Source organism: Pan troglodytes, chromosome 4, assembly GCF_028858775.2.
Source record: "Pan troglodytes isolate AG18354 chromosome 4, NHGRI_mPanTro3-v2.0_pri, whole genome shotgun sequence".
Lineage (NCBI taxonomy): Eukaryota > Metazoa > Chordata > Mammalia > Primates > Hominidae > Pan > Pan troglodytes.
In genome coordinates this window covers 35,098,663-35,121,453 of record NC_072402.2, presented here as the reverse complement: position 1 = coordinate 35,121,453, position 22,791 = coordinate 35,098,663, and the positions used below count along the sequence as shown (strand labels likewise).

At 43.4% G+C, this 22,791-nt stretch overlaps 1 protein-coding gene and 1 long non-coding RNA gene across 5 annotated transcripts in view; one reads left to right on the top strand and one right to left on the bottom strand.

Annotated features, from left to right (window-relative positions):
• Positions 1-7,925: 7,925 nt before the first annotated feature.
• LOC104006395 (uncharacterized) lies at positions 7,926-21,553 on the bottom strand. Of its 2 annotated transcripts, XR_010156897.1 has the most exons (4): positions 21,495-21,553; positions 11,685-11,718; positions 8,563-8,638; positions 7,926-8,228 (listed from the first exon to the last, which is right to left on the bottom strand). It is a non-coding gene; the product is annotated as an uncharacterized LOC104006395 (long non-coding RNA). The 2 variants fall into 2 exon arrangements; XR_001717612.4 differs by lacking the exon at positions 21,495-21,553 and having other exon boundaries at positions 11,685-11,767.
• Positions 20,580-22,791, top strand: part of RASGRF2 (Ras protein specific guanine nucleotide releasing factor 2) — a 278,649-nt gene continuing 276,437 nt past the window's right edge. For 2 of the 3 annotated variants that reach the window (XM_009448923.5, XM_009448924.5), the window contains exon 1: positions 20,859-21,243. In XM_009448923.5, the coding sequence (XP_009447198.1) occupies positions 20,956-21,243 (288 nt within the window). In that variant the 5' untranslated portion in view covers positions 20,859-20,955. Of the gene's footprint in view, positions 21,244-22,791 lie in introns of all 3 variants that reach the window. The other variant, XM_517672.9, reaches the window with a different exon arrangement.

The following is a 22,791-nucleotide window of genomic DNA, read 5'->3' as shown; positions in this document are numbered from 1 at the left end:
AGTCTTTTAGCCCATAGAGCTAAAAGGTGAAATAGTCCAATAGAAGAGATAAATGAGAACAAATAGGAAAGGGGAGGAGAGAGGGTTTGCGTGAGAGGAGCAGTGGTCACCAGGCAGCCTGCAATGGACCCTGGAAGAGGAAGAGAGGAAATGAAGAGGAAGGAGACCAGCAGTTCCACTATCCACAGCCAGATGACATGGATGGCTTTGCACAGCTCAGCAGCACCTGCCTCAAAGGCCTAGAGCAGTGGTTCTTCATCCTACTTGGCCATTAGAATTACTTGAAAACTTCTGAAAATGCAGATATCTGAGCTATCCACCAGGCCAATTTGAAGTAGAGTTTCTGGGGGTGGGCACAGTCATTGGTCTTTAAAAAAAAAAAAAAAAAAAAAACTCCCAGGCTGGGCACGGTGGCTCACACCTGTAATCCCAACACTTTGGGAGGCCAAGGCGGGTGGATCACCTGAGGTCAGGAGTTCAAGACCAGCCTGGGCAACATGGTGAAACCCCGTCTCTACAAAAATACAAAAAATTAGCTGGGCATTGTGGCTGGTGCCTGTAACCCCAGCTACTTGGGAGGCTGAGGAGAATTACTTGAAACTGGGAGGCGGAGGTTGCAGTGAGCCGAGATCCAAGATCGCACCATTGCACTCCAGCCTGGGTGACAAAGCGAGACTCAGTCAAACGAACAAACACACACACACACTTCCCAGGTGTTCCTAATACGCAGCTACGGTTGAAAACCATTGTCTTCGCACATCTCTGTGTGTGTTGTGAATTGAGAGAAGCATTTTAGGTGTTTTTGTTTTTTATTTTATTATTTTTAAAATAGAGATAGGGTCTCGCTATGCTGCCCAGGCTGGTCTAGAACTCCTGGCCTTAGGTGATCCTCCTGTCTTGGCCTCCCATTATGCTAGGATTACAGGAATGAGCCACTGCACTTGGCCCTGGCGGGGAGGTATTCTGATCTTAACCTAAAGGATATCAGTGTGTGCTCCCAGTAGTATCTGGACCAGGATACTTAATTGTGTGTATGTGTATAACAATATGTCTAGGAACCATTATCCAGGGATGATAAATAAGGAAACACATCTATTAATAGCTAGACTAATTACCACACTTCCACATCCCATCCAGTTGAGTCTAGGAACTTCGCCATCTCAAAGCGTTTCCATGTTACTGCTAAATGGCCCCTGGGGTGCTTCCTTATGAGGGCTCATAAAAATGTCTGCACAAGGTCTCCGGCTTCAGCCTCTTCATTGAGTTTCCAGACCCAGGGGCCTTCCTCTGTTGTCCCCTTGCAGCTGGAATTACCTGCATGCAATCCTCCTTCAGGGCCAGTGGGAATGGAGACTGGCAAGGAAAGCACCACTGACTTTACCAGGGATGAGTTCATTCTTTAATTTTCCTCAGAACCATGGAGAACTGAGAGTTCAGGTAGAACAGAGAATGCAGGTGTTAAACATGGAGACTAACTCAGCAGTTTCCTGCTATTGTAAAATGCTTCTGTCTCCCTTCAATCCAAGACTTTTTTCTCTAGTTCTTTTTTATCTTTTCTTTTCTTTTTTTGAGATGGAGTCTTGCTCTGTCGCCCAGGCTGGAGTGCAGTGGCATGATCTTGGCTCACTGCAACCTCTGCCTCCCGGGTTCAAGCAATTCTCCTGCCTCTGCCTCTTGAGTAGCTGGGATTACAGGTGCCTGCCACCACACCTGGCTAATTTTTGTATTTTGTGCAGAGATGGGGTTTCACCATGTTGACCAGGCTGGTCTCAAACTCCTGACCTCAGGTGATCCACCCACCTCAGCCTTCCAAACTGCTGGAATTACAGGCATGAGTTACCACGCCGTCTTCTCTCTAGTTCTTTTTTTTTTTTTTTTTTTTTTTTTTGAGAAGGAGTCTCGCTCTGTGCCCAGGCTGGAGTGCAATGGTGCGATCTCGGCTCACTGCAACCTCTGCCTCCCAGGTTCAAGTGATTCTCCTGCCTCAGTCTCCTGAGTAGCTGGGATTACAGGTGCATGCCACCACGCCCAGCTAATTTTGTATTTTTTTTTTTTTTTTGATGGAGTCTCACCCTGTCGCCCAGGCTGGAGTGCAATGGCATGATCTTGGCTCACTGCAACCTCCACTTCCCGGGTTCAAGCAATTCTCCTGCCCCAGCCTCCCGAGGATCTGTGGTTACAGGCAACTGCCACCATGCCCGGCTAATTTTTTTGTATCTTTTAGTAGAGACGGGGTTTCACCATGTTGGTCAGGCTGGTCTCGAACTCCTGACCTCATGATCTGCCCGCCTCAGCCTCCCAAAGTGCTGGGATTACATGCATGGGCCTCCACGCCTGACCTCTAGTTCTTATTTCTTGCTTTGGAATCAACTTCCTTCAGGATGACTTTATGAAAGGAAGATTCACTTTCATTAGGAGAAAACACACGCCCTAGCCCTGGGGCTTGTTTTAAGGCTCCAATGGGATTTAATAGTCCAACATGAGCCCTCTGTGCTTTTCAGTGTTTAGAAGACATCTCTGGTAGGTAAGACATCAATAGTACAGTTCATGGTGAATGCCTGCCAAGCTTAGTGCAGCTCCTTTCCAGTCTCCCCTACATGTGGGTTAAGGTAAATGTTGTTTACTCTGTAGATATCCTAGCAACACTAACTCTTCATCTTCTGTGAGTAATTGTCAAATACCTTCTCAAGAACAAAGACAGGCTGGGCATAGTGGTTCATGCCTGTAATCCTAACACTTTGGGAGGCTGAGGTGGGAGGATCGCTTGAGGCAGGAGTTTAAGACCAGCCTGGGCAGCATAGCGAGATTCTATCTCTCAAAAAAAAAAAAAAAAAAAAAAAATAGCCAGGTGTGGTGGCACACCTGTAGTCCAAGCCACAGATGTGAGATAGAGGCTGAGATGAAAGGATTCCTTGAGCCCAGGAGAGTGAGACTGTAATGAGCCATGATTGCACCACTGCATTCCAGTTTAGGTGATAGAGTGAAACCCTGTCTCTAAAAGCAAAACAAAACAAAACAGAAAAACAAGGACAGAACTTCCACTTCTTGCCTCAACCAAATAGAAACCAGGACAAAATATGCAAAGCAAGAGTTTCCAAACATGGGACCATAGGCAATAAAGGACCATGATCCTTGAGTGAAGGAAGCAGATAAGATGAGCCCTCCAAGTGCCCCGGTTCAAGGCTGGGCAGAGTAATCAGGCTGCAGCACTGGGCAGGAGAATCAAAGAGGTGCTGATGGCCTCTCTGGGTTGAAGAGACAAAGTGTAGAGTTTGGGGAGGCCAGTGGCTAGAACACACAGGACAGATTGCTGGAAAGGAGACGGCTGAATAAAGTGAATGCTCTGACTCTGCAAGAGGTTCTCCCACAGTCTAGCTGAGTCTAAATCAGCTAATGCAAGTGAGAAAATTGCTATGGCCAGAAAAAGAACCTCCAGAAAGAAGCAGAGGGAACGATCTTCAGAGCTTACACCAGCTCTTAGTAGTCAGAATGGAAAGGTCTCCTAGCACATGGACTACAAAGTAGAGCCTTGAGATGGATGGGCCAAACCAAACTAGACTGTTCTGGACTCACCTGGGAAAGCTGAAAAACAAGCCTCAAACGGACAAAACCATTTCCAACTTGCTTAGCTGAGTCTCAGAACAAAGTTGAAAATATTTAAAGGACTGTATTATGACAAACAAACAAACAACAACAGAACCCAAAGGGTAAAGTTCACAATGTCTGTCACCTAACCAAAAATAGCAAAGAAGCAGAAAATGTGGCTTATGGCCGGGAGGAAATGCAACCAATAAGAGCAGACCCAGGAATGACAAAAATGACTAAATTAGTAGACAAAGACATTAATGGCCTTTATAAGTATCCCCTATATGCTATAGAAGGGAGAGGAAAGCATGAGCATGATGAAGAGGGAAATGGAAGACAAAAGACCCAAATCAAAATTTTGGTGATGAAAGAATAATGTTTCAGATGAAAAATACACTGAATGGGGATTAGCAGCAGATAAGACATCATAATGAAATAGAGTTTATCCCCAAGAATGCAAGGTTTAACACTGAAAAATCAATTATTACTTTACCACACTAAAATATTAAAAAAGGAAAACCATATGAACATCAAAAAACCTTCTGTCAAAATTAAACATCCAATCATGATCAACCCCCCCCCAAAAAACCAGGAATAGTAGGGACTTTTTCAATGTGATTAAGGGCATCTATGAAAAACATCCAGCTAACATCATAATCATGAAAAGACTGAATTTTCTACTAAGATTAGAAACGAGCAGGATATGCACACTCACTACTTCTACTTAACTGTTTTTTTTTTCTGGAGGTCCTAGCAAAAGGGAAGAAATAGAAATAAAAGGTATACTGATATAAAAGGAAGAAATAAAACTATCTTTATCTTTATTGGCAAACAACATGATTGCCTGTGAGAAAATCTTAATCTACAAAAAAGTTATAAGAATTTATAAAAGTGAATTTAGCAAGGTTGTATAGTACAAGATCAATATATCAAAATCAATGTCATTTCTAAATACTGTCAATGAACAACCATGAAATGACTTAAAACATACCATTTACTGTTGCACAAAAAATATGAATTATGTAGAGATAAGTCTAGTGAAAGTCGTGCAAGATATGTACATTGAAAACTACAAAATACAGCTGAGAGAACTTAAAAGAAAACCTAAACGAATGAAGAGATAAGCCATGCTTATGGATCAGAGGATTCAATATCATTAAAATGTCAGTTCTTCTAAAATTGACCGATGGTTCAACCCAGTCCTAATTTAAACCCCAGCAAAATTTTTAATTTTTATTTTATTTATTCATTTATAATTTATTTATTTATTTAGAGACTAGGTCTATGCTAGCCAGGCCAGTCTTGAACTGCTAGCCTCAAGCGTTCCTTCCACCTCAGACTCTTGAGTAGCTGGCACTACAGGTGCTCACCACTGTGTCTAGCTAAGATTTTTTGTTGTTGTTGTTGTTAGAAATTTACAAACTGAAACTAAAATGTATATGAAAATACAAAAGACTTAGTATAGCCAAAATAATTTTGAAAATGAACTAAGTTGAAAGTCTTAAGCTACTTGATTTTAAGGCTTTTCAGAAAGTTAATATGATCAAAACAGTGTGATGTTGGTGTAAAGATATATTATCAGTGTGGATTGGTACATATGTAAAGCTATACATCAGCTGGGCGTGGTGGGAGGCCGAGGTGGGTGGATCATTAGAGGCCAGGAGTTTGAGGCCAGCCTAGCCAACATGCTGAAACCTCGTCTCTACTAAAAATACAAAAATTAGCTGGGCATTTTTTTGGCACATGCCTGTAGTCCCAGTTACTCAGGTGGCTGAGGCATGAGAATCGCTTGACCCTGGAGGCAGAGGTTGCAGTGAGCTGAGATCAAGCCACTGCACTTCAGCCTGGGTGATAGAGCGAGATTCTGTCTCAAAAAAAAAAAAAAAAAATATATATATATATATATACACACACACACATATATATAAATATATATACACATATATACATATATATATTTAAAAAATCAAAGGAATAGAATAGAGTCCAAAAATACACCCATACATGTACAGCCAATTGATTTTTTTGACAAAGATGCCAAGGCAATTAGGGAAAAAATGTTATTTTCAAAAAATGGTGCTGAAATGGTTGGATAGCCTTATGCAAAAACGTGAACTTCAGCTCATACCTTACGCCACTGAATCACAGGACTGAAATGTAAGAGCTAACATCAGAAAACTTCTAAAAAAAATAAGGAAAATCTTAGCATCCTTGGGATAACCCAAAGGATAACCCAAATGTCCATCAGCAGGTGAATGGATACACAAATGTGGTGTGTCCACCCAATAGAATACAATACAATAGAATATGATTCAGCAATGAAAATGAACAAACTAATGCTACACTCATCAAAATGGATGAATCTCAAAATCATTATGCTGAATGAAATAAGCCAGTCAAAAAGAGTGCATAGTGTATGAGTCCATTTATATAAAATTTTAGAAAATGCAAACTAACTCACAGTGACAAAGTAGACCAATGGTTGCATGGGGTGATGGGGGGGAAAAGGTGGGAAGGAGAGATTTCTTTATTTTATTTTAAGTTCTGGGGTACATGTGCAGGATGTGCAGGTTTGTTACATAGATAAACGTGTGCCATGGTGGTTTGCTGCACCTATCAACCCATCACCTAGGTATTAAGCCCTGCATGCATTAGCTATTTATCCTGATGCTCTCCCTCCCTCTGCCTCCCCGACAGGCCCCAATGTGTGTTGTTCTCCTCCCTGCATCCGTGTGTTCTCATTGTTCAGTTCACACTTATAATGAGAACATGTGGTGTTTGATTTTCTGTTTCTGTGTTAGTTTGCTGAGGATAATGGCTTCTAGCTCCACCTATATCCCTGCTAAGGCCATGATCTCACTCCTTTTTATGGTTGCATAGTATTCTATGGTGTATATGTACCACATTTTCTTTATCCAGTCTATCATTGATGGGCATTTGGGTTGATTCCATGTCTTTGCTATTGTGAATAGTGCTGCAATGAACATACGCGTGCATGTACCTTTATAACAGAATGACTGATATTTTGGGGGGTGTATACCCAGTAATGGGACTGCTGGGTCAAATGGTATTTCTGGTTCTAGATCTTTGAGGAATCGCCACACTGTCTTCCACAATGGTTGAACTAATTTACATTCCCACAAACAGTGTAAAAGTGTTCCTATTTCTCCACAGCCTTGGCAGCATCTGTTTCTTGACTTTTTAATAATTGCCATTCTGACTCGTATGAGATGGTATCCCATTGTGGTTTTGATTTGCATTTCTCTAATGATCAGTGATGTTGAGCCTTTTTTCCATGTTTGTTGGCCACATACATGTCTTCTTTTGAGATGTGTCTGTTCATATCCTTTACTCACGTTTTAATGGGGTTGTGTGTTTTTTCTTGTAAATTTCTTTAAGTTTCTTGTAGATTCTGGGTATTAGACCTTTGACAGATGGATAGATGGCAAAAATTTCCTCCCATTCTGTAGGGTTGTCTGTTCACTCTGATGATAGTTTCTTTCAGAAGCTCTATAGTTTAATTAGATCCCATTTGTCAATTTTTGCTTTTGTTGCAATTGCTTTTGATGTTGTAGTCATGAAATCTTTGCCCATGCCTATGTCCTGAATGGCATTGCCTAGATTTTCTTCTAGGATTTTTATGGTTTGGAGTTTTACGTTTAAGTGTTTAATCCATCTTGAGTTAATTTTTGTATAAGGTGTAAGAAAGGGGTCCAGTTTCAATTTTCTGCCTATGGCTAGCCAGTTTTACCAGCACCATTTATTAAATAGGAAATCCTTTCCCCATTGCTTGTTTTTATCAGGTTTGTTGAAGATCAGATGGTTGTAGATGTGTGGTCTTATTTCTGAGATCTCTATTCTGTTCCATTGGTCTATGTGTCTGTTTTTGTACCAGTACCATGTTGTTTTGGTTACTGTAGCCTTGTAGTATAGTTTGAAGTTGGGTAGTGTGATGCCTCCAGCTTTGCTCTTTTTGCTTAGGATTGTCTTGGCTATATGGGCTCTTTTTTGATTCTATATGAATTTTAAAGTAGTTTTTTTCTAATTCTGTGAAGAACATGTATGGTAGTTTGATGGGAATAGCATTGAATCTATAATGCCCCAAGCATTGAATCTTGGGGCAGCATGACCATTTTCATGATATTGATTCTTCCTATCCATGAGTATGGAATGTTTTTCCATTTGTGTCCTCTCTTATTTCCTTGAGCAGTGGTTTGTAGTTGTGGAAGAAGAGATTTCAAAGGAGAATGAGGAGACTTTTTCAGTTGATGGAAATGTGTCTTATTTTGATTGTGGTGATGGTTTCATGGATATATGAATATGTTGAACTTATTAAATAGTACTCTTTAAATATATGAAGTTTATTGTAAGTCAGTTATACCACAATTTTGAAAATACAACAAACAGTTGTAGTACAGTGCACTCTAAATCCATAATGTATCAGTCAGGGCAATTTATACTAGTTGCTATAACAAGAAGCCCAATATCTCATTGATTTAATAAAACAATAGTTACTTTGTTTCTTATGTCATAATGCCATGTGGGTTAGGCTGCCCCTGGTAGCTTGAAGCAGGGAGCGATGATGCTGGGACCCTGGTTCTTCCATCTTGTGACCCTGCTGCCTTCAACATGTGGCCTCCTGTCTTTTCAAGAAAAAGAAGAGACGGCAGAGATGATTATGACCGGATCTTTAATAAGGAGTTGCCCACCATGTCTGCCTACATCCCTTAGGCCAAATGGCAGGGAGGTTGGCAAATATAGTCCTCTCCATGCCAAGAAACAAGAGTAGTGTTTTCATTTATATATTTCACCAGTCCCTGCCAGGAGAAAAATAAATTGCTCTCCATCAAGGAGCTATGCACATAATAACATGTATTACAAAACAGAAACATGTTTCTGAGCCAAAATACCTATATTTGGATTCCTTCACAGTTTTTTCCTACAGGGCATTTGCTTTATATCTCTTATATCTCTTACCTAAAGAGCCTATTTAAGGACTTCTTCTCATGAAGGAATAGTTTCTGCACCAAAGGGGATTCCAAGTCTCCAACTCCTAGGAGAGAGAAAATTGGTTATAGTTTTCAAATCATTGCCACTGCCTCCCCAACTCCCTTCCACCTCTCTCCCTAAGGTTTCAAATCTTTCAGAGTCCAGTCTGAGCAAAGGTCTGCAGCTATGTGCCCTATGCCATCTGCAGTTTCACCTGCTTGAGGGGAAACTGAGTTCAGCATAATGACACAGAGCCACCAAGAAAATTATAGCAGGATAAAGGGACTTCTTACCAGCCAGATAGCCTCAATTTGTGACCATTTGGACAGGCAGTGACAGTGACAAGATGTGAATTCAAGGGCTTTCACTCCCAGTTGTGTGACCTTGGGCAAGATAAATCCTTCTGAAAGCCTCAGTTTCTTCATTGATCACAAATATGGGGGCAATTATAATACTATCAAAGTCAATTAAACAAAGAGTTACTGAGCACTGTGATGAAACAGTGAAAAATATATCGAAAAGCTATAATCCTTGTGGAACTTGCAGGCTAGAGTTAGATGCAGAGAAGCAAAGACAGTTAATATTATGCATTAAAGTCTATGATAGGAACAATATCCATCTTACCTCATAAAGTTACTGTGAGGATCAAATGAGGTCTAATAAATGTATTTAAGCTCTACATAAACTGTGAAATGCCCTACAAATGCTCATTACTGCCATAAAGCAAACAGGCCCTGATGTCATCTGAGTGCCATTACATCCCTGCCACTACTCCAAATGCGTGAAATGCAGAGAATTCAGAGAATTACCCAAGTGTATAACACATTTGTACAAAAATGGAATTAAATGAGATAGTAACACATGTGGAAGCATTCTGTAAAATCACGTTACACACATGTAATTTATTCAAATGGTTATTTCTGATGTTTATTACCAAGGACATAGCCTTTGTGGTTCAAAATGCCCTTTCTATGATGGGATAGAGAAGGCTGCTGTTTTTCAGCCTTAAGTACATGATCCATGATGATGATGATCAGCCTGTTGACTGCAACACAAAAATACGTCTCCCTGAGCTCATCTTGGAAGGGCATGGGGGTACACTGGTAGGATTTTAATGCCCCAAAGAGCACATTTCCACACACACAAGAGAGAAAAGATACTTTGTACTTTGTTGCAATATTTATTCCCACCTCCCCTGCCCACTTTCCCCATTACAAACCCCATAAGGTCTTCTACAATATCGTCTATCTTCATGCTGACATAACATACCACATCTTCATGGTTACCCAGGGGGCTTTCCCTGTAGCAAATTCTCTTGAGGCAGCGGGTGTCTCCCAGACCAAACCCAGCAGAGCTTCTAACCAGGTGGATGTGGTCCTGGGGCACCTGTTGACCTTTCCTGTGTCAGAATGTCACTGACACTCACCTATGGGGGCCAACAGCTGGCTCTGCTCAGAGAGAGATGATCTAAGTGTCGGGCTTCCAAGTCTAGAGCATGGGTTGATTTTTCTAATATTTTGATTTGCAACTTGGATTTTTAGCATCAGTTTCCTCAGGCGACTCCTGAGGTCGAGACTAGGCTCATGGTTCTCACACTTTCGTGGATTGGACTACCTGTTCCATGTCAACACAGACACGTAATTAGATAATCCATTCTCTGAGGAACTGAATACACAGTTTTCTAAACCGAGTGGTATTATTATGGTGAACTTCAAAATACCCAGGGAACAAATATCGTTGGTTTCTTCAGGTAGCCAAAAATAGGAAAAATAAGAATGAACAGATTTAGGTCCAATTCTAGAAATCTGTTTCTCCCTGTGACTCCAAGGATTTTAATGGGAGGTCATTGTTTTAACTCCCGAAGCTTAAGGCCTCACTCCAAGAGCTGGGTCTCCTTTAATGTTCTCTCCTCAATGTAGCATTGTTCACTCCTGCTCAGGCCAGACCTCCATGCTCACGTCCTTTTTCTGTTTAAAGTCCCACCCTGGGCCAGATGTGGTGGCTCACTCCTGTAATCCCAACACTTTGGGAGGCCGAGGTGGGCAGATTGCTTGAGCCCAGGAGCTTGAGACGAGCCTGGACAACATGGCAAAACCCTGTCTTTACAAAAAGTACAAAAATTAGCCAGGCATGGTGGTGCTTGCCTGTAGTCCCAGCTACTCAGGAGGCTGAGGTGGGAGGATCACTTGAGCCTGGGGAAGGTCGAGGCTGCAGTGAGCCAAGACTGTGCCACTGTACTCCAGCGTGGGCAACAGAGTGAGACCTTGTCTCACAAATTAAATAAATAAATAAATAAGGCCCCATCCTGTCCCATTTAATGATGTCATTAGTATGTGATAGACCATGTTCTATGCACTCTGGACATATTAACTATTAAATTTTCATGAACTCCTAGGAAGAAAGTCCTATTATTACCTCCACTTCTAACATCAAAACTGAGGCATAAATAAGTAATTTGTCCAATATAATAAATGACAAGAGTTAGGGCTGGAGCACGTGGCACATGCTCTCAGCTTTAACTCACACTTCCAGGCAACACAGGAGAAACACTCTATAATAAAGAGGATGGATCTCTGGTCAGACAGGCCCGGGTTCAAATCCTGCCTCTGAGACTCACAAGCTCTACCATTTGGGAATTTACTTACCTTCTCTGAACCTGTTTTTCTTCTATAAAATGGGCATGATAATAATACCTACTTTGTGAGGTGGATGTGACAATCAAATGTACATAAATCACCAAGTAAAGGATTTGTCTCCATTTCCAGGCAGGTGACTTTTAAAAGATATTATATATGTATTTTATTTTAGAAATTCCAAGATGCCACTGTACCTCTCTCCATCTAGATAGCCCACAGTTGCCTTAAAGTCAAACCCAAATACCAACTGTTGTCAGTTCTCTTGCTCAGGCCAGATACCTAGAGCCATCTTGGCTTCACCTCCATCCTCCATCTTCCGACCTCTATATCTAATCAGTAGACAAGACTCGTTGATTCCTCCAATTTGGCTGGAAACATCCAAATGTTTCCTCCATCAGCATTGTTAAAACTTACCATGTGTCAGGTACTGTGGAAGTATTTAAAAATACCTCCAGGGGTAGATATTACTATTACCTGTATCTCCAGTTCAGTGATGAGAAAGCTGAGCCTGTAAGAGATTAAGTGGTTTGTTCAGTGTTTCATAATGAATATGTAATAGAGCAGGGATTGGAATTCACACTGTCTGATTCCAGAGCCCATGATCTCATACAATCTCGGCAGTTCCTATGGTTACACTGGACAACATGCAGCTTTGAGACGAACTGAGACTAGATCTTGCAGGTCTTTAGTTCAAATATCCCAGGAAACAGCTCATTTTGATCGAGCCAAATCAGGCACCCACTCCCAGGCCAATCACTGTGACCAGGAAGGTGGGGCCTGTAAAAAGGTGGCAGCTCCATTTTGAACCAGACAGTCTGAAGGGCAGGACTGTGGCCAGAAGGGGAAAAAGGAAGGGGTGCAAGACGATACAAGGCCACTATGCTTCCCTACTCAAAAACCTGTCGTGCCATTTTGACTACTTGTATATAGGACCTTGCAGGCCACCGTGATCTGATCTCTACCTCCATTTATGCCTTCGTCTCTCATCATACCCCATCATACTTTCTTCTCTCAAACCACGATAAACTCCCACATTTCCTCTACCCTGTACTTTTCTGTTATTGGTCTTTCATTCTCATAGCTTCCTTAGTTAAAAATCCTTCATTCCCCAAATAGGAACGCTTTTACACTGTTGGTGGGAGTGTAAATTAGTTCAACCATTGTGGAAGACAGTGTGGCGATTCCTCAAGGATCTAGAACTAGAAATACCATCTGACCCAGCAATCCCATTACTGGGTGTATACCCAAAGGATTATAAATCATGCTACTACAAAGACACATGCATGCGTATGTTCATTGCAGCACTGTTCACAATAGCAAAGACTTGGAACCAACGCAAATGTCCATCAATGACAGACTGGATTAAGAAAATATGGCACATATACACCATAGAATACTATGCAGCCATAAAAAAGGATGAGTTCATGTCCTTTGCAGGGACATGGATGAAGCTGGAAACCATCATTCTCAGCAAACTATCACAAGGACAGAAAACCAAACACTGCATGTTCTCAGTCATAGGTGGGAATTGAACAATGAGATCACTTGGACACAAGGCAGGGAACATCACACACGGGCCTGTTAGGGGGTGGCGGTCTGGGGGAGGGATAGCATTAGGAGAAATACCTAATGTAAATGATGAGTTGATGGGTGCAGCAAACCAACATGGCACATGTATACATATGTAACAAACCTGCACATTGTGCGCGTGTATCCTAGAACTTAAAGTATTAAAAAAAAAAAATCCTTCATTCTCCAGCTCTGCGTATTTGCCACTTAACCAACCACCCTTCAGGACTCAGACCAAATGCTCCCTTGATTGGGAAGTGGGTCTTCCCAGCAGAAAGTAATGTCCCACTCTGTGCTGCACTGGACCCCATAGTCCTTCAGAGATGCCCGAGTCGGAGTTCCCCTGAGGGGGTTGTGCGTTTTATATCCATGTGGCCAGTCATCAGCTCTGGGCTTCCTCAGAAAGGGGAGACACGATATTGGTGAGGTGGCTGTCTTCTGCGGAGAACAATCACAGAGAGGGCTGACTGCCAGTAGAACTTCTAGTAGTAGAGCGTGGAATAATGAGGTGAGGAGGGTGAATAAGTCTCTCATTCTGAAGGAGGAGACCGTAGCAGCACTTCACAGTCTCCATCACACTCTAGAATCACAAGGAGCTCTGAGGGAAGCTCTAAATTCCTCCAGAGGCTGAACTTGGGGAGGGGGCGGATTGTAAAATTCCATGAGAAAAAGGGATAAAAGAAAGTCAAGGAGCAGGTTAGAAAGTATAAGGGCTGGTCCGGGAAAGTATTTAAGGTTCAAATGTTTGATGTGGAAAAGAAGTTTCTTGAATTGGCCAGGCACAGTGGCTCACGCCTGTAATCCCAGCACTTTGAGAGGCAGAGGCAGGCGGATCACGAGGTCAGGAGTTTGATACCAGCCTGACCAATGTGGTGAAGCCCTGTCTCTACTAAAAATACAAAAATTATGGCACGCACCTGTAATCCCAGCTACTCAGGAGGCTGAGGCAGGAGAATCACTTGAACCCAGGAGGTAGAGGTTGTGGTGAGCCAAGGTCGTGCCAGTGCACTCCAGCCTGGGCGACAGGACAAGACTCTCTCAAAAAAAAAAAAAAAAAAAAAAGGAAGTTTCTTGAATTGACAGGGTGTCATTCTTTTCTAGCATTTATTCAACAGATGATGTTCATGGAGTCTTACTATGAGTAATATTCAGGAATGTTCTAGGTGCTGAGGATATAACAGTGAGGGAGACAGAAGCTATCAAGCAATTAAGCGTACATACTAGAATGTCAGGGAGCAATAGGTGCTACAGAGGAAAAGGAGGATAGGGTCACGCAGAAAAAGGGATAGGGTTTTACTCTAGTACAATGGGAAGATGTCGGAAGGTGTTGAGCAGAGAAGAGGCACGATAGTGATTTATGTTTTCAAGGTACTCATTGGCTGCTCAATGGGGAACAGACAGTAGGAGAGTAAGAGTGAATGCAGGGAGACGGCTGGGAGACTACTCCAGTAGTCCGGGTGAGAAGTGGCGATGGGCTGGATGGGGGTAGCAATGGGGCTTGTCAGAAATTGTTTAATTTAGTATATGCTTTGAAGGTAGAGCTGACTGGGGTGAGAGAAGATTAAAAGATTCATAGATGACTTCAAGTTTTTGACTTAAGAAAAGGAAGGATGGGGTTGCCATATGCTGAGATGAGGAAGACTATGGGATGAACGGTTGTTGTTTTGCAGGGAAATTCAGTCTTGAACACGTTGAGTTTGAGATGCCTACTAGATAGTCAAGAGGAGATGTTGAGTAGGCAGCACACAGGTCTGCATTTCAGAAAAGGAGAGGGGTGGAGAGACTTATTTAAAGCCATGGAGTGGATAAAATGACGTAGATAAAGAAGAGAAGACATCCCAGGAGAGGGCCCTGGGGTGAAATACTATTCAGAGGCTGCAAAGAGGAGGGGGACAGCCACGAGAAAATGAAGACACAGCAGGAGAATCAGGAAGGGGCTGGAGAGTGTGGTGTCCCAGAAGCTAAGTGAGAAGACTGTTTCAAGAAAGAGGGAGTGTTCAGCTGTATCAAACGCTGCTGCGATGTCAATGTGCAGACTGGAAACTGACCACCGAGCTTGGCATTGTGAGGGCTGCAGGTGACCGTGACCGTGGGGATTGTTTCAGTGGGGTGGTGGGGATGAAAAGACTGAATGAAGTAGTTCAGGAGAAAATGGGGAGAAGGAAGTAGACCCAGTGTGTAGAGAGATGTTATAAAGGGCAAGTTTTGCTATAAAGGGAAGCAGGGGAATAGAAAGGGGTTTTTGCTACCACTAAATCATGAGTATTTTCTTGGGTCTCTAAAATTCCTTGTATATCATAACCTATACTTTTTGTGGTGACACTACAGTATAAAAGTAATGCATGCATAATTTATACTACTGTATATAATGTGAATAATTACATTCATGTAGTCAGACCTTACATGTTCAGAGCATAGCTGAGAAGCCAAAAGGAAATCATCTCTAGCGGTCAAAACAATTCCCGTGTATTCCTAGCTAGATTACACACTTCACTCTCTAGAGGACTCTCCAAGATCTTCTCATTTTTATGTTTAATAAAGTTATATTTTGTTTCACAAAGTTCTTAAAAGCTTCACAGCCTAAGTCTTCAAGAAACCAGAAGATGACAATTAGAAGGTTAGGATGGAGAAAGGGTGAAGGATGTGGTTGGGTTTGTGGAACAGCTATAGAAACTCTAAAGGCACAGCTGTTCGTGGCCACCCATGGAGAGGCACACAGCACAAGCTGTTGTGTTCAGTTGCACAGGTTGGTCACTGCACAGGGCTCCCTGCACAGAGCTGTAGCCATCCAGTGGGAGGGGCACCTTTTAGTCACATGAAGGTGTCATGTCTTCCACTCATCAGGATCATGTTCTCAAGGCTGTGTGCACCTCAAGGCTCTCTCTAATTCATCCTCCCAGAGGGTGTGCCTTTTTCTAATTTGCATAAAAGAGTAGAGGCTAGCAATAGCTGTGGTCTAGCTCCTAGACACATTGTATTTAGAATAGTGACCTTAAATCAAGAAGATGCTAACTTTTCTTCACTTTTTAGACTGTAGAGATGTACAGCTCATTTATCTTTGGTGTTTGAAGGACAAGCTTTAGGTATCTAGAACATTAAGTTAGTTGAAACATCATAAGGACACCAGATAAATGGTTTTATTAGCTCTAAGTAGTTCATTCTAGTATTTCGTAAATAAGGAATTCTTTTTGGTCAAAATAATACTGGAAACAAGGAAGGAATAATCCTTTTGGGTTTTACCTACTTTGGGAAGAACCTGGCTTTACTAATTAAGTATCAAGAGACGATACAGAATCACATATATGCCAGAACTGGTAACACTGTATCCTGTAGAAACAATCTGGGATTCTTGGTGAGTCTGCATTATTAAATGTATTATTCTCCACATCTACAAGCCATCAAAATGACAATTCCCCAAGTGATCTCTGTCAGGCCAAGAAAAGGATCTTGGTAATACCGTGGCTTTGTTACAGGAAAGGGGTCCCAATCCAGACCCCAAGAAAGGATTCTTGGATCTCTCACAAGAAAGAATTCAGGGCGAGTCCGAAGTGCAAAGTGAAAGCAAGTTTAAGAAAATAAAGAAATAAAAGAATGGCTACTCCATAGACGGAGCAGTCCCGAGGGCTGCTAGTTGCCCATTTTTATGGTTATTTTTTGATGACATGCTAAACAAGGGGTGGATTATTTATGCCTCCCCTTTTTAGACCACATTGGGTAACTTCTTGACATTGCCATGGCATTTGTAAACTGTCATGGTGCTGGTGGGAGCGTAGCAGTGAGGATGACCAAAGTCACTCTCGTTGCCATTTTGGTTTTGGTGGCTCCTTTACTGCAAGCTGTTTTACCAGCAAGGTCTTTGTGACCTGTATTTTGTGCTGACCTCCTATCTCATCCCGTGACTTAGAATGCCTTAACTGTCTGGGAATGCAGCCCAGTAGGTTTCAGCCTCATTTTACCTGGCTCCTATTTAAGATGGAGTTGCTTTGGTTCAAATGCCTCTGACAGCTTTGCTTGACATAATCTTCCTCAAAGAACCCAGTGCAGATGCATTTCTGAATTATAGAAACCACAGGGAAAAGTCCTTGCAGAAACTCATGCAGCCCATTTACATTTAACTAACAAAACAGAGTTTAGGAGAAAGAAAAAAAATTAAAACCTACCTTGTGCATCTCAATAATAAGGCATGAGTTAGGGATTTTGAAAAGCTGTAGGTTAGGTTGTGCACTCCCCACTCCCCTAAACTTCAAAGCTTTAGACAATTCAGATAAAATTTCCCCTCCCACCTTTCCTTCCTCCCTCCTTCCGTCCTTTCTTTCCTCTTTCCCTCCTTCCCTCCCTTCCTTCCTTTTCTCATCAAATTATCTGAATAATGTCTCCCTCTCTATTTAGTAGAGTTTCCAGATATGGCAGCTCATTGCTATTTTTCCCCTCTTAACTTATCTAGAAAAGGGGAAAGAGGCCACTTGCACTGTGATCATATGCTTTGTTGCCCATAAAAAAATTTTTTAAACTGGCCCGCTCAAGAAAGAATCCATGCAATGCAAGAAGGAAAAACAATGAATTCAGAGAAGCTTGTTCCCATCCACTTGGAACGCAGTCTCTTTTTGGCAATCTATTTGATCAGCTGGGGGAAAGCATTCTTATTTACATAACCTCCTGATCCTTTGTGTTTCAGGATGGCACCATTCCAGGGATGCGGTTTCCATATGAATGGAGACTAAAGGCCCCCAGGTGCCCATCAGACACCTAATAGAGATAGCTTCTCTAGACTGTCCAGGAATGTCTGGTTGTTTTCATCTCTTACAATCTTGCAGAATGATCTAATATTTGCAAATGCTTATGCCCTCTTTAACAATTCAATGACCAAATAAGAAATTAATTTAGAAAATAATTGTCTGAAAAACTTGTATGCCTACTGCATATAAACTCTCCTACTGGGTGCTACAGGGATTATGGAGATAGCCCTGCACTTGAGAAACAGACAGGTGAGAAGAAGCACCTAAACATTAATCTTCTTCCTGGCTGAGTGGTGTCGTACTTACAGTCCCAGGACTTTGGGAGGCCAAGGCAGGAGGGTTACTTGAGACCAGGAGTTTGAGACCAGCCTGGGTAACATGGTGAGACCTCTGTCTCTACAAAAAGTAAACAAAACCTAACCAGGTGTGGTGGTGCACACTCATAGTCTTAGCTACGCTGGAGGCTGAGGCAGGAGGATTGCTGGAGCCCAGGAGTTTGAGGCTGCAGTGAGCTATGACTTCAGCCTGGGCAACAGAGGAAGAACCTCTCTCTAAAGAAAAAAAGAAAGAAAAAGAGAGAGAGAAAGAGACAGAAAGAGAGGGAGGAAGGGAAAGAAAAGAAGAAAGAAAGAAATTCTCTTCCTCTTACACTGAGCACACCAGGAACACATGCAATGCTTTTTCTCTATATGCTCTACATCACCTAAATATAGTGTTGAGGACATAAACTAGTGATCAATAAATGGTTCTTGCAGTGAATTTCCATAATCAAAACCCACAGTAATCACCAGCCAAATTTTGCAGGAAACAAGCACTCCTTTCTCTCATTGTCCAGGGGCAGAGCAGGGTGGGGTGGCATATAAGGGCCACATAACCTTCCGTGGTAGGAAGTGATGTCAGACAAGAGGTTGTGAATATTTCAGGTGGTTCAAATGAAAAGCACATTTAAGGAGACAGAGATGGTAAGTGAGACATTGCTTATTGAAGAAGAGAATCTTTCACATCTGAAAAAACTCAAGTGCGTTAGAAGGTTTGACTACTCATGGCAAAATAGTTTTTGTGCTGATTTCACACTCTTACTGGTTTCTTCTAAAAAAAATGGAGCTTATCAACCACACAGGTGTCTACTCACTTACGGTTCTCACAGCTGGGATTGGACCACAGAGAAAGAAATAAGAGGCCTCCTGAGGCAATCACCAGCTCCTCTGCATCTAGAATCTGGCTCCAAAATGTTGCCTACATTTACTTACTGTCTCTATACTTGTGTCTTCTCTGAAGAACAATGCAAGCTTCCAGCTGGGTTAAACCCAATTTAGCACAGCACTGTCCTTTAGATATTTTTAAAAACGTAAAGAGAAATGACCACTGTTCTCACGCTGTAATTTCAAAATGGCAATTTCCCTACTATATAGTTGTTAAAAGTGAAAATTTTTTTAAAAGGTAAAAGGAAAAAAAAAACCCACTCAGCTGCTCAGTGAGGCAGAGTTAAAATATTCTGCAGAAACAGCACTTATGAAACAGGCAGAACCCCTGGGGCTACCAATTCATGAACACACAACTGGCAGTACAAGACAGGTGTATTGTCGTAGACTCATCACCCAGAAAAGCATTATTATTTACTTTTAACAATAAACATTTTATGATGGCACTCCGTTTTAGTGATAAATGACTGGGGAGAATAAAAAATGTGTATAGCAGAATCAAATATAGGCCCTCCCCGGGGGTTTCACTGGCTTTCTCTCACAGCTGCTGGCTACATTATTTCTTTTCCACTTACATTTTACAGCATGGGGTTGGGGCGGGGGGTGGCTCTTGGTTTTCTGGTTGTACCTGTCAGATTTGTTAATCAAATGAATCCAGTCCTACAAACGATGAGCCTGTGACAGCTGGCCTTTGGGGATGGATTCTGCCCTGGGCAGCAAAGTGTCCCTTATTTGGGTATTTTTTTCCAGGTTGAAAACTCGGCACTTAAAATTTAGCATCTTACCACTGTGAAATAACAGGCATTCCGAAAGAACCTTCGGCATCTGATGCCTTTCCGGGAACACTTGGGCCACTCTCCTTAACCTTTACCGGCAGTTTTAAATACTACAATGCAGGTACAAGCAGAAAAGCCAAGGATGCGGGCTATGCAAAGCCACTCTGTGACTCTACCTACTGCCATGGGAACGTACTTATGGATGTGGCATGTGAGTGTGTGTGTATGTGTGAGTGGGTTTGTGAAAGTGTGTGGATTCGTGCGAATACGTGTGAGTGCTTTGTGTGTGTGTATTTTTGGATGAATTTGTGAATGTACATATGTGTGTTCATCTGTGTGTGTTTGATTATCTGCTTATGAGTCTGTATGATTGTGAACGTGTGAGTATATGTGTGCTGTTTGTGTGACTGTATGAGTGTAAATGTGTGTATGAATGTATGTTTGAATGTGGGTTTGAGTGAATGTGTGGGTTGTGTGTGAATGTGTGTGTAAGTGAGCATATCACTGCGTGCATGTGTATAGTTCCTTAAGTGTGTATCTGAATGTGGGTTTTATTTTTGTGCGCGGGAACGCACATTGTGGGTGTATTTGTCTATATGTATTTGTGCGTTGTGACTGTGTGTTGAGTGTGAGCGTTGTGAGAATGTGTATTTGTGTGTCATGAGTGTGTGCGCGTGTGTTTTTGTGCATATGTGCGCGCATTGTGTTTGTGTGCATTTGTGAGTGTATTTTTGTGCGTCTGAGTGTGTGCATTGTGGATCTGGGTGAATGTACTGGTCTGCGTGTGTGTGGGTGTGCGTGTGTGTGTGCGCGCGTTGTGCGCGAGTGTGCGAGCGCGTGTGAGCGGGTGTGTGGTGCGGCCGGGCGCCTCCACCTCGCTGATCCGCCCCATCCCGGCGGGCGCCCGAGCAGAGGCAGCGGCCCGGGCCGGGGCGGGCGAGGGAGGGACGCGCGCCGGGGCAAGCGGGCTGCGCCACCGCCGGCGCCGCGCCGACTTTGCCCTTTAAATCGGTCTCCAAGCCGATTACAGCTGAGCTCCCACGTGACGTTTTACCTTCTGTCTCCCGGAGCGCGTTGCCCGAGGACAGTCCTTCCCCGGCTGCCGCCCCAGCCCGCCGCGGGGGCTCGGCTCCCGCAACTTTGGGCGAAGCGGCGGCCGGCTCGGGCGCCCTCGCGGGGCCGCGCTCCACGCGGGCGTCGGGGGCTTGGGGGGCTCCGGGGGCTCGGCCGGGAGGGTGGCGGTCAGGGCGGAGAGCGTGCCTCGGCCCCAGCCCGCGCCCCTGCCACCGCGCGCCGCCGCCTCCCGAAAGCGGGCGGGGTGCCCTGCGCGCGGCGTGGGGAAAGGGGGCGCCCTTCGCCGGCCGGGACCTGAGCGGTCGCGCCCTCGAGGGAGCCGGCTGGGCCATGGCCGCGAGGCAGGGGTGAGACGGGCGGCCACCCGTGAGCCCTCCGCACCCGCACCATGCAGAAGAGCGTGCGCTACAACGAGGGGCACGCCCTGTACCTGGCCTTTCTGGCGCGCAAGGAGGGCACCAAGCGCGGCTTCCTGAGTAAGAAGACGGCCGAGGCGAGCCGCTGGCACGAGAAGTGGTTCGCCCTCTACCAGAATGTGCTCTTCTACTTCGAGGGCGAGCAGAGCTGCCGCCCGGCGGGCATGTACCTCCTGGAGGGCTGCAGCTGCGAACGAACGCCCGCGCCACCCAGGGCCGGCGCCGGGCCGGGAGGCGTCCGAGACGCGCTAGACAAGCAGGTACCGCGCGCCTTCTCTCCGCGGTCTCCCAGCCTTGATCGCCGCACTCCCTTGCCGTCCTAACCCGGGGATCAGGGGTCGGGGGTCGTGAAAGAGTGCGGGGACTATGCTCCGAAATCCCCCCGCGGCACCAGTGGCGGGACATCTCCACGCGCCTTCCGATCTTCATCCAGGGATTCTCCCATTTCCATACCCCTCCACCCCACTGCCAAGTGATCAGTCAGAATAGTGGCCCGACTTGCTTTCATTACCCTGGTAGAGGTCGAGTCGTTTCAGCTTCTCTGCCAACCATCTATTGCTTCTCTAGACCTGGCTCGCCAGATTTTTGTCTGGTGACATGTATTGACACCTGTTGGGTGTAGATTGGCAAGACGGAACTAACTTATTTGGAAAAGTTTGATTTCTGCCATACCCGGCTGGCGCGTGTAGATTTCTTTGCCTGCAGATGTTTGACCACTGGTTGGGCTGAGAACAAGCGGGGCTCCCAAGCCGGACAGACACTTTCTGTTGGTCATTTTCAATCAGTCTTTGTGATTTCGGTCAGTTGGCCTTGCTAACATTTGACCTGCTGGGTCTAATTATGAAGGTAAATGTGTATTCATATTCCTCAGGATTAATATTTGGTAGCCACATTCTTGCTATGTTTAAAAATGTGGGCATTTTTAAAGAACGCTTCTGTACTTTTAAATGAATGCTTTGAAAATGAATGCGACCTTTTAATTCTGGGTCATAATTTTATTAGTTTTGCTGTGTGCTCATGGTCGCGGGGTGGGGGAGAAAAACCCTTTAAGTCTTAGTGATCCCAGCCCCTCATTCCTGCAAACACAAAATTTGTATGTTTTCAATCACCGTTTGGTTATTAAAGTTAAAGCAGACTAATTTTATGCCCCTAATGTTCTCATTTAGCTTCTGAATCCCCACCTTGATATGAAAAAGGCTGATTGTTTTTGCTATTGCGTAAAAATATTCGCAGCTGAATTTTCCATGTAAGTTCAGATCAGACAGCATCTACCGCAAACCACAGAGGCTGTGGGAGGTGCTAGCAATGGAGTGATCCGTAAGATGCCTACCTAACCCTTTGGGGCTCATAAAACAATGTGTAAAATTAAGAGGAGTTAAAACTAGACCAACCAGAAGTTTGAGTTGTTTTCACTATAAATCATTAACAGACTGAAGTGATTAAACTTGTTATAACACTTATAAATCTGAAAGTTTATGCTCTTTAGTTTCTGAGGGCTTGTTCAGAGTCATTTGAAAAACTGGTTTCCAACTTTATAGATATAGATACTAGAAATATAAACAAAAATTTCAAGTCATGCATTTTAGAATTTAAATTGGGAGAAGAGTTTTGAGGAAACATTTTTTTCAGGAATATATATAAGTAACATTCTATTGGTGGGATTTTTTTTAAGGTATGTGTTCCAAGGCCCCGCAGGAACCAAAATGAATAGGTTTCTAAGTGTTATTATGTCTAAAGTAGAATAGGGTATTTTAAATTACTCAGGATATATATCATTTACTGAATCTCAAATTATTTGTTTTCTTCAT